Source organism: Triticum dicoccoides, chromosome 4A (genome assembly GCF_002162155.2).
Source record: "Triticum dicoccoides isolate Atlit2015 ecotype Zavitan chromosome 4A, WEW_v2.0, whole genome shotgun sequence".
In the NCBI taxonomy this organism is placed as follows: domain Eukaryota; kingdom Viridiplantae; phylum Streptophyta; class Magnoliopsida; order Poales; family Poaceae; genus Triticum; species Triticum dicoccoides.
Window position 1 is genome coordinate 247,040,391 of NC_041386.1, and position 11,721 is coordinate 247,052,111.

The 11,721-nt window shown below is 51.8% G+C and overlaps 1 protein-coding gene across 1 annotated transcript; it reads right to left on the bottom strand.

The window, feature by feature from the left end:
- Positions 1-574: 574 nt before the first annotated feature.
- LOC119285728 (RNA-binding protein CP29B, chloroplastic-like) lies at positions 575-3,975 on the bottom strand. The gene is made up of 4 exons (XM_037565056.1): positions 3,587-3,975; positions 1,785-1,886; positions 1,145-1,471; positions 575-1,045 (listed from the first exon to the last, which is right to left on the bottom strand). Exons 1-4 carry the CDS (start codon positions 3,890-3,892, stop codon positions 980-982), a joined length of 801 nt encoding a protein of 266 aa, XP_037420953.1. The 5' UTR covers positions 3,893-3,975; the 3' UTR covers positions 575-979.
- Between the last annotated feature and the right edge of the window lie 7,746 nt (positions 3,976-11,721).

An 11,721-nucleotide genomic window follows, 5' to 3' on the forward strand; every position in this document is an offset into this window, starting at 1 on the left:
TTCTCTTTAGGCATTTTTGTAGTTCAATCCAAAGATATAGCCCAATTTTTTTGATACCGATGCATGCTTAGTATAGTTCTGATGTAAGTCTTGCAAGTACTTTAGATGAGTATTCACGGTTGCTTTGCTACCTCTTTTCCCCATACCCGATTGTTGCAATTAGATAACGGATCTTAGGAGCGAGATGCCACCACCGACGACTATTACTACCACCCTGAGGGTGTCTACTACTACGTGGAGACCACCGACGACCAGGAGTAGTTAGAAGGTTCGAGGCATAAGGTAATGCCGTTTCGATCATCGTAGATGTTTGTGCTAGTCTTCTTAAAGTAAACTTGTTTAACTTATGTCTGTACTTAGAAATTGTTGCTTCCGCTGACTCGTTTATATCCAAGCTTATGTATTCGAGTCATCAAGGCCCCTGGCTTGTAATATAAAGTTTATATTATTTTATTTGTATCTAGAGTTGTGTTGTAATATCTTTCTATGAGTCTCTGATCTTGATCATACACATTTATACATATGATTAGTGTATGATTAAATCAGGGTGTTACAATGATGGGCGTTACAATGATGGAGCCAGAAGCAATATGATGGTTGAAATCAAATCATACATATCTCATATGTTACACTAGAATGAATGACAATGAAGAACAAAAATATAATTCGCACCTGACACTAACCACAGGCTTAGCGGCATCTTCTTTTTTTGAACCGGGTGCATAACAGAAAATTAGCAGATTCTGTTACATGAGACTAGGAAGGACACTAACCACAGGCTTAGCGGCATCTTCATTTGTTGAACCGGGTGCATAACAGGAAATTAGCAGATTCTGTTACAGGAGACCGGGAAGGAGGGAAGGGAGTCCACGCACTGCGAGGAAACCAACTCTACAGGCTCGTCACCGAAACGTGTACTAGAGGGCAAAAACCTGGCAGCATTACATAGTTCCGCTTCGCTTCATCTAAAATAGGATTTTTAATATTCTCGCCTAGGTTGTCTCACTTCTGCTACTGTAACACGGATCTGTCTTCCATCCAAGTCCTGTGGAACAGGAAAAAGAAACTCATTTAGCACCACGCTGAAAGAACAATAATGAAGGGTCACAGGTGTAAGCAGCCAGTTAAATGAGTGAAAACTCACAGAGCCGTCAAGATTAGATACTGCTTTCTCAACTTCATCACTGGTACCATATGTGACAAAACCAAATCCCCTTGACCTCCCACTCTCCCTGTCATAGATGACTCTGGCCCCCAAGACACTCCCTTGCTGATTGAATAAGTTTGCAAGAGCTGAGTCATCGACATTCCAAGAAAGATTACCCACATAGACCCTATTGTCCCCACCACCAGGCCCACGTGAGGATTGCTGCCTGAATCCGCCTGATTGCTCTCTAAATCCTCTTGGTGAGGATTGGTCCCTGGGTGGTGGCGGCCCTGAATTCACCTTCAAACTTCTCCCATCAAGTACCTGATATTAGAGATGAGGTCAGCCAATTACTCAAGCATACAACTACACATCCTAGTATAGAAATCGTACAGTTAGGTCAAGCAACAAAAGCTAAACTAACTAACAATTTTATCTAAAACTCTGAACTGTATTTCTCAGGAAGAAACAAGAGGTTGGAACTGCAGAACCAAGGAGAAACATAACAAGCTGAACCAATCAGGAAACCTGTAAAAACATAACGAAAGTAGCTTACAAACAATAAAAGATGAAACAAGAGGGCAAAAGCAGTAGCAGGTTAGAAACAATGCTTTTAAAGGAATAAATGAGTGCTCACATAGCCATTGAGCCGCTCAACTGCCTCCTCAACCTCTTCGACAGTAGACATAGTTACAAACCCAAATCCACGGCTTCGTCCAGTCAATTTGTCATAGATGACCTGTGACAATAAAGCAAAGCAGTTAAGCATGCTACGATTTGAATTGGGCTATAGGTCTGACATTTCTGATCCGCCATGTGCAATAATCAATCAGAACAGAGTGGAACTCCAAAAGTGGGCACCCAATCTGACCCCGCGTCATCCCTAGGGCGGCTTGGGGGGCCATACCTGCTCTGCCGCCGTCCCCCCTTCAGTACGACTCCCCCCTCCCGCCGCCGCCGGATCAGTCCGCCGGGCGAAGCACACGCCAGAGGACGGCGGCGGCGAGGCTCTCCGCGCGCGCGGCGGCCTCGGCTTGCGGTGTGAGCCCGTGGTGGTGGGACGCTCGTCCTCGGCTTCTCCGGCCAGCATGGTGGCTACCCGGCTCGGCGTCCTCTCACGGCTGATGGCCTGGCGGCTGCTCGTGGCTGCCTCGATGCGACGGCGTCCCGATCTAGCCCGTTGGCTCTGGCCGGCGGTGAGGTTGGTGGTCCCGCGTAGTGATTGCGCCATCGCCGTGCAGCAGGTGCTTGGGCTAGTGGGTTCGCATGCCGGCCACGCTGGTGTTCCCCCATCTTCATCCGGCAGCGTGAGGGTGCGGAGGTACCGTGGCTCCGGGCGAAAGCCAACGACACGGCGTCTGCAGATGTCGCTTTCCTCCTGGGGGCCGTCGTGGAGCTCTCCGACCTCTTCCACTCTCGGGCCACTTTTTTCGGGTGAAAGCCTAGGTCCTGCGTTGCAGGGCCAGACAATGGCGTCGATTCACGTCATTTCCCCTCCCGAGGGCGTCGTCTTGAAGATCGTGATTCCCTGCGTGATTTCCCAGGGTTGGACTTGCATGGCATCACGGCAGGTGGCCGGCGATGCAAGAGGTGCTGACTGGAGGGGCTTAGAGGTGGAGCGGTGTTACTTCCTCCGCATTGACGACGTCGGATCTCGACAACATGGCGCTATGGAGTGTCACCGTTCGATGCGTGTAGACGAACTTGCGCAGGAGGATTGCGTTGTCTGGCGTCATGGTGATGTCGACGGCAGACCTGGCAAGGTAGATCCGTCAATAACTGCTCTGAAGATGGATCAGTGGAAGATGGCGGCGGCCGCCTCTAAGAGTGCACCGAACCGGTGTGTGCCCCAGACCCGGCAATGTGGCTTGGTTGGGGCCTCCGGTTTTAGATGTTAGGCTTTGCTGCGAGGTCTATTTGGTATTCGGCTTGGACTATCGGCACCCCTTCATCAAGTGGATAGGAGTAGCGACAAATGGTGGCTTGAGACTTATTGATGTATTACTTTATAAGGTTTTTGTGAATAATTAATAAAGTGGCTGCATGCATCGTCGAGATGCAAAGGCCCGGGGTCTTCCTCCTTTAATTTTTTTATTAATTTGGCTTTTTTGACAAGGCTTTGCTTTATTGACCAATTTATTAGCACATTCTTAGACATCATCAGCGTGTGAGGAAACAGCAATATTTTTGTTAATAAACTTCTATGTTTCGCACGCTAGTACTGCTATAGGTATTCAGAAAAGGCCTAAAATTCCCTCAGTTACACGCATGATTTCCCGTGAGCTAAATGTAAAGCACAAAAATTAGTTAATAAGACACCAAACGACCAAACCATTTCTAATTTCACACACACGGGCCCTCAACTTCCCTGAAGTAGGAACATATCGTACATATGAATCAGTGCCCAGAATGTAACGAGGCAACCAATCTATATAGTACCTCGACCATCTCAACGGAGCCAGCCTGCTCGAATAGGCCGGCTAGCTGAGCGCTGTCGACGCTGAAGGGGAGGTTGCCAACGAACACCCTTAGGTCCTCCGAGAACTCCTGGGCGACCTCCGTCTCGACATCTGACGACACGGACACGGCCAAGGAAGCGAGCGGGTGCCTCCAGCTAGCGGAGGCGAGGGCGCGGTGCTGCGGGGTCTTCGAGGGAAAGAATGCGGAGGGGGCCTGCTTAAATGAGGAGGAGGACGAGGGGAGGGAGAGGAACATGGGGGAGATGGAGAAGAGCGTGGCCGCCATGGGGACGATTGGGTTGATCGTGTTTGGGGGATAAGGTTTGAGTCGAGAGAAAAATAGAGAATGCAGCTCAGTGAAGAGAGAACGACAAGTCGGGAGGGTTTTATATGGGAGGGGTACTCATATATAGCAATTCCGGCGAACTGCGTTTTACGGGACGGTTTACATGACGAGCCTAAAAACAGGCTCGATCAGAGCAACTAAATGCATTTTGTCTGCTTGTGTTTGTTTGGATTGGCATGAATAAAAGTGAAGATCAAACACATCAACCCAAAAACAAATCATGTTGGCGTTATATTTGCATCGATCCATTTTCGATTTAAAATGGTGTCTGAAATGCGTCGGCGCGGACGCGCCGCGCGTCTCCTCAGCGTCCGCCGTATCCCCACTTGTAGGCCACCCATCCGCCGTCCGTTGTCTTATTTATAACGACCACCAACAGCGGGCCCATTAGTCAGCTAGTGGAAGCGTCTTTTTTTAAGCACGCGTGCGGCGGGGGCCGGCCTCCTCCACTTCCATCCACATCTGGCCCCTCACCAGTCCCTTTGCTTCCTCGTCGACGACAGTAAACCCTAGTGCGCCATGGGCCTCTTCGGCAGCAGCAACGGCAAGGGCAAGGGCAAAGGCACCCACGGCGCCTCGTCCTCCCATACTTTCCTCCCCCTCCTCCTCAGACGCCGGCGCGTTTCCGCCCAGGTCGCCGGTGCCTGCACATCCCGGTGCATCAAGCGTGGTGGCACTGGGAGTACAGGCAGTCGCTGCCCTACCCCGACGTCACGCTGCCGCACCATTGGCACGTGGATCCGCAGCGGAGCCCGGTGTCGGCGGTTCCGCGGAGCCAGTGGGCGCACGACGAGGAGGTGCGCAGGCGCCGCGCGCAGCTCACATCGGAGCAGCGTCGGCTGCCTGAGTACGCCGCGGACTCTCCCAACTGGGAGGCTTGGTTCGCCCTCGAACACGAGGAGCAACGGCGTGTAGGCGTCGACGTCGTCCCGCCATCGTTCCCACTGATGGGGTTATGTACCTAGGGTAGGGTCATGGACCCGATCTAAGTACCTTACCCAAGGACACCCTCAGAAGAAGTCGCCTTCCAGTCGACTAACGAGGGACACACTCGACTGACTTGAAGGACTCGACCACGAAGACTCACTCGACCACCAGAAGGTCAAGAGGCACTCTGCACTGCAACGGCCTGTAATCAAGTAGACTTTATGATAGTAAAGGCACTTTATGTGGGGCGTTACCAGTAACGCCCCAGACTTAACTCACCTTAAACCCTCTCCTACGTAGGCTGGCTGGGGTCCTGGCGCACTCTATATAAGCCACCCCCCTCCACAGGCAGAAGGGTTCGGCACCTTGTAACGCATATACTCATAATCCACTCGACCGCCTCCGGGCTCCGAGACGTAGGGCTGTTACTTCCTCCGAGAAGGGCCTGAACTCGTACATCCTTTGTGCTTACAACCTCTCCATAGCTAGGACCTTGCCTCTCAATACCTACCCCCCACTCTACTGTCAGGCTTAGAACCACGACAGTTGGCGCCCACCGTGGGGCAGGTGTTTTAGCGATTTTGTGGAGAAGTTGCAATTCTTCCGAGTACTTTCATCATGGTGTCTGTTGGAGTTTTGGTCGGGGGTCAAGAGATCCGTCTCGGCACTCTCACCTTCATCACCGACGACTCCGCGTGGCTCCACGAGGCTCCACTCGACGTTGATGCGCTCCCCGTCCGCGGTGCGACGCATTTTCGTGCATATGTCCGCGGCGTTCTGCTGCGGCAACCGTCGACCCAGTATCGGTCGGCTCCTCCATCGTCCACCCTCCCGGTATTCCGCCAGCGCAAGCGCTCGGGCCGGTCGAGGCTTCAGCGATGGGTGAGGCACGCGGTGGCTCGCCAATCGGCCACCACCCAAGTTGCGGCAATCGAGCCCGACGAACCTCTCTACGGCTTGTTCGATCAGTCGACTGGCTCCGTAGAGACTGCATCCGAGTGCGGTAGCAGTGATCCAGCGGCGGAAATCTTGATGGTCGACGGGCCCCACAGTCCTCCTGGCTTCGCCCGTGGTGGTGGAGCAGGTGACGGCGGCGACCCTACACGAGGCTACGAAGAGTACCAGCCCGAGCCACTCGACTCTCTGCAAAGAGAAGAACTTCGCCGCAGGAACGAGGATCCCCTGCATATTCCCATCGCAGGAGAAACCCCCGAGGCTCGTGCCTTGGAGGAGGCGCGTCTGGCCAATTTGGCCGAGCGCACTCGACTGGAGAATCTTCAGCGAGCACTCGACGAGCGCGCGCGGCAACGAGTTCCCGACACCAGTCGACGTCAACTCTTCCCGCCAACTCAGGTATATCGAACCCCAATTCAGAATTTAGCAGCTGCGACCCGTATAGCAGAGTCCATCCAGCCTTCGCAGTCGGAAGCTGGCAGAGGTTTGCTGCAGATCAGGGATCTGCTCCGGGCAGCAGGAGATCAGAATTCAGCCGTGTCTCAGTCGCGCAACAGAATTCACAGTCGATCCGTCACTGTGAATACGGTTCAGTCGGCTCACAGCCCCAGATCGCCTCCGCGGCGTGAAGGGCGCGAGAATCGGCGAGATCAATATGGCGACAGACTCGACCGAGATGATAGGCGTCGAGTGCCCTATTCCCCTCCGAGGGGTGGGTCTTACGCTCCTCGGCAGCCAGATGATAGGCGTCAGTACAGTACAGGGCGTAGGGTTCCAGTTGACCCCAGAGAACCAGGCTTCGACGCGCGATCCATTATCGTGCAAGGGTTGGTTGACCGGAACGGAGCCCATCGAGGTGGACTCGACAGAGATGTACCCACAAGCAGTCGAGTGCATGTTTCTGGTCCTGAATGTTTCAGCAGAGCTATCAGAGCCGCAGTTATCCCTCCCAATTTCAGGTTGGCAACAGGAGTCAGCAAGTTCACTGGTGAGTCTAAGCCTGAAACTTGGCTTGAAGACTACCGAGTGGCAGTTCAGATTGGTGGTGGGAACGACGAGGTGGCCATGAAGCATTTGCCCCTCATGTTGGAAGGTTCTGCCAGGGCATGGTTGACTCAATTACCTCCTAGCAGCATTTACACTTGGGAAGATCTGTCCCGAGTGTTCGTCAGGACGTTTGAAGGAACTTGCAAGCGACCAGCTGGATTGACAGAGTTGCAAGTCTGCGTGCAGAAAACTAATGAGACTCTCAGAGAGTATATTCAGAGGTGGATCACTTTGCACCACACTGTGGAGAATGTGTCTGATCATCAGGCAGTCTGCGCCTTCAAAGATGGTGTCAAAAACAGAGAACTGAGTTTGAAGTTTGGTCGAACCAGTGACATGACCTTGAGTCGGATGATGGAGATTGCTACCAAGTACGCCAACGGCGAAGAAGAAGACCGACTCCGAAGCGGCAAGCACAAGCCGAGTCAGTCGGAAAAAGGAAACACCAGTCGGAAACAAAAGCGGAAGGCTGAACCGGCAGCTCCTGGAGAGGCTCTGGCCGTGACTCAAGGAAAGTTTAAGGGGAAACCAAAAGGATCCTGGAACCCCAAGAAGGTAAAGGATAAAGAAGGGAACGACGTGATGGATATGCCATGTCACATTCACACGAAGAAAGACGAAGATGGGAATATCATTTACCCGAAGCACACCACTCGCCAATGTCGACTCCTGATCCAGCAGTTTCAGGGAAAACAGTCTAAGGACAAGGAGAAGGAGTCGGACAAGGCCGAAGACAAGGAGGACAGTGAGGAAGGATATCCGCATATCAACTCCACTCTGATGATCTTTGCAGATGTGGAAAGCAGAAGTCGACTGAAAGTGATTAACCGAGAGGTGAACATGGTTGCCCCCGCAAAAGCAAATTATCTGAAGTGGTCTCAAACACCCATCACATTCGACCAATCTGATCACCCGACTCATATTGCCACCCCTGGGAGGCAAGCTTTGGTGGTCGATCCAGTTGTCGAAGGCACTCGACTGACAAAGGTGCTGATGGATGGTGGAAGTGGGCTGAACTTATTGTATGCGGACACATTGAAAGGTATGGGCATTCCGATGTCCCGACTGAGCACTAGCAACATGAGCTTTCATGGAGTTATACCCGGGAAGAAGGCCGAGTCACTCGGCCAGATAGCTTTGGACGTGGTGTTTGGCGATTCAAAGCATTTTCGCAAAGAAAAGTTGACGTTTGAGGTCGTGGATTTTCAGAGTGCATATCATGCCATTTTGGGGAGACCAGCTTACGCGCGGTTCATGGCTCGACCATGCTACGTATACCTCAAATTGAAGATGCCCGGCCCCAAAGGAGTGATCACTGTCACCGGTGATCGGAAAAAGGCAGAAGAGTGCTTTCAGAAGGGCTCCAAGATCGCCGATTCCCAGGTGACAGCGGTCGAGTTCGAAGAATACAAGCAAAACGCAGATCCGAGTGACTTGCTGCGATCCAAGAAGCCCGCCACAGAGTCTGCTTTCCAGTCGTCCGGTGAGACGAAGCCTGTTCACATTCACCCGACCGACCCCGAAGCAGCTCCGACCCGCATCTCCACAACACTCGACCCAAAATAGGAAGAAGCGCTCGTCCAGTTCCTCCGTGAGAACTGGGACATTTTTGCATGGAAGCCCGCTGACATGCCAGGTGTTCCCAGGGGACTGGCTGAGCATCGCCTAAGAGTCGACTCATCTGCAAAACCAGTCAAAGAGCATCTTCGGCGGTCCGCCGTCCAGAAGAGAAAAGCCATTGGCGAAGAAGTGGCTCGACTGTTGGCGGCAGGATTTATCCGAGAGATATACCACTCCGAGTGGCTCGCTAATGTCGTCATGGTTCCTAAGAAGGACAAGTCGCTCCGAATGTGCATTGATTTCAAGCACATCAACCGGGCCTGCCCGAAAGATCATTTTCCTCTCCCTCGCATAGATCAAATTGTTGACCCGACCGCGGGATGTGAGAGGTTATCTTTTTTAGATGCCTACTCCGGGTACCACCAGATCCGTCTGTACGGGCCCGACGAGGTAAAAACAGCTTTCATCACTCCATTCGGGTGCTTCTGCTATATCACCATGCCATTCGGTCTCAAGAATGCCGGGGCCACATTCATGCGAATGATTCAGAAGTGTCTACTCACTCAAATCAGTCGGAATGTGGAAGCTTATATGGATGATATTGTTGTCAAGTCACGAAAAGGTTCCGACCTGCTCGCTGACCTCGCCGAAACATTTGCCAACCTCAGAAGGTATGATATCAAGCTCAATCCATCGAAGTGCACATTTGGAGTTCCTGGTGGCAAGTTACTCGGTTTTCTCGTTTCCGAACGGGGAATCAACGCTAACCCAGAGAAGATTGGCACTATTCTCCGAATGAAACGCCCTGTGCGAGTGCACGATGTCCAGAAGCTTACTGGATGCTTGGCCGCATTAAGTCGATTCATCTCACGACTCGGTGAAAAGGCATTGCCTCTTTATCGACTGATGAAGAAGACAGACAAGTTCGAGTGGACTCCAGAAGCTGATGCAACGTTTGCCGAGCTAAAAGCTCTGCTCTCCACCCAGCCGGTGCTTGCTGCTCCAATCAGGAAAGAGCCTCTGTTGCTCTATATCGCAGCCACAGGACAAGTCGTCAGTACCGTGCTAACGGTCGAGCGGGAAGAAGAAGGAAAAGCCCTCAAAGTTCAGCGCCCAGTGTATTATTTGTCTGAAGTCTTGACTCCATCCAAGCAGAGATATCCTCATTATCAGAAGCTTGTATATGGAATATACATGACCACAAAGAAGGTTGCTCATTATTTCTCTGATCATTCCATCACAGTCGTCAGCGACGCTCCACTATCAGAGATTTTGCACAATAGGGATGCAACTGGTCGAGTGGCCAAATGGGCGATTGAACTTCTTCCCCTTGATATCAAGTTTGAGGCAAAGAAAGCCATTAAGTCCCAGGCAATAGCAGATTTCCTTGCCGAGTGGATTGAACAGCAGCAGCCGACTGAAGTTCACTCGGAGCATTGGACCATGTTTTTTGATGGCTCTAAGATGTTGAATGGTTCCGGTGCTGGGGTTGTCCTGGTTTCCCCCAGAGGAGATAAGCTCAGATATGTACTCCAGATTCACTTTGATTCCTCCAACAATGAGGCAGAATATGAAGCCCTCTTATATGGGTTGCGCATGGCCATTTCACTCGGCGTCCGTCGCCTGATGGTCTATGGCGACTCGGATTTAGTGGTCAATCAGGTGATGAAAGAGTGGGACGTGAGAAGCCCAGCCATGACTGGATACTGCAGTGCAGTGAGGAAGCTGGAAAAGAAGTTCGAGGGGTTGGAGCTCCATCATATACCCCGACTGAAAAATCAAGCAGCTGATGATCTAGCAAAGATAGGTTCCAAGAGAGAAGCCATTCCGAGTGGTGTGTTCTTGGAGCATATACACACTCCGTCAGTCAAAGAGGATCCTTTCACCGAAGAAACTCCACAGCCCAAGAGTGCCACAGATCCGACTGAAGTTGAAGTCCCAGCGGTGGTCGACTTGATCATGGAGGTTTTGGTGGTCATTCCCGACTGGACGATTCCGTATGTCGCATATATCCTGAGGAAAGAGCTCCCGGAGGATGAGGAAGAGGCTCGACAGATCGTCCGTTGATCTAAGGCCTTTACCGTAATCGAAGGACAATTATACAGAGAAAGCGCGACTGGAGTTGGTCAGAAGTGCATAACACCAGAAGAAGGTCGACTCATCCTCAATGATATTCACTCGGGGACCTGTGGTCATCATGCGTCCTCTCGGACCATCGTGGCCAAAGCATACCGAGCCGGATTTTACTGGCCAAAGTCGAATGAGATGGCAAAAGAGATAGTGGATAAGTGCGAGGGATGTCAATTCTACTCGAATATGTCACACAAGCCTGCGTCGGCTCTGAAGACCATTCCACTCGTCTGGCCTTTCGCAGTATGGGGATTGGACATGGTCGGTCCTTTGAGAACAGGACGAAGTGGCTTCACGCATGTACTGGTGGCAGTCGACAAGTTCACCAAGTGGATCGAGGCTAAACCAATCAAGAGCCTTGACACCGGTACTGCTGTTAGCTTCATCAGGGAACTAATATTCAGATATGGAGTCCCACACAGCATCATTACGGATAATGGGTCGAACTTTGACTCAGAGGAATTCAGAGCTTTCTGCAACTCCCAGGGCACACGGGTCGACTACGCTTCAGTCGCCCATCCGCAGTCGAATGGACAAGCAGAGCGAGCTAATGGACTGATTCTTAAGGGATTGAAGCCTCGACTGATGCATGATCTCAAACACGCGGCTGGAGCTTGGGTCGACGAACTTCCCTCAGTACTCTGGGGATTGCGGACCACACCTAATCGGTCGACCGGAAGAACTCCATTCTTCTTGGTCTACGGAGCTGAAGCAGTCTTGCCGAGTGATCTTCTCCACAATGCTTCTCGAGTTGAAATCTACAACGAAGCAGAGGCTGAACAAGCGCGGCAAGACGCAGTCGACCTTTTAGAGGAAGAAAGGGAGATGGCTCTGATCCGGTCGACCATCTACCAACAAGATTTGCGTCGTTTCCACGCCAGAAATGTGAGAGGTCGAGCCTTCCAGGAAGGAGATTTGGTTCTTCGAGTGGATCAGCACAAAACCACACAAGCTTGCTCCTTCTTGGGAAGGCCCCTTCATCGTCACCAAGGTTCTCCACAATGGGGCGTACCGTCTTTACAACGTCGAGCATAATATCGACGAGCCCCGAGCTTGGAACGCGGAGCTACTCCGCCCATTTTACACTTAAGTTTTATCACTCGGATGAGTTGCAATAAAGTACTTCTGTAGTTCATGGACCTCAAAATAAT

Excerpts from the sequence above, each read along its gene's own strand:
- LOC119285728 (XM_037565056.1), bottom strand. The coding sequence starts at position 3,892 with ATGGCGGCCACGCTCTTCTCCATCTCCCCCATGTTCCTCTCCCTCCCC. Across the intron at positions 1,887-3,586 it reads GCTCCGTTGAGATGGTCGAG|GTCATCTATGACAAATTGAC; the intron begins GTACTATATAGA and ends TTATTGTCACAG. Across the intron at positions 1,046-1,144 it reads TATCTAATCTTGACGGCTCT|GACTTGGATGGAAGACAGAT; the intron begins GTGAGTTTTCAC and ends CCTGTTCCACAG.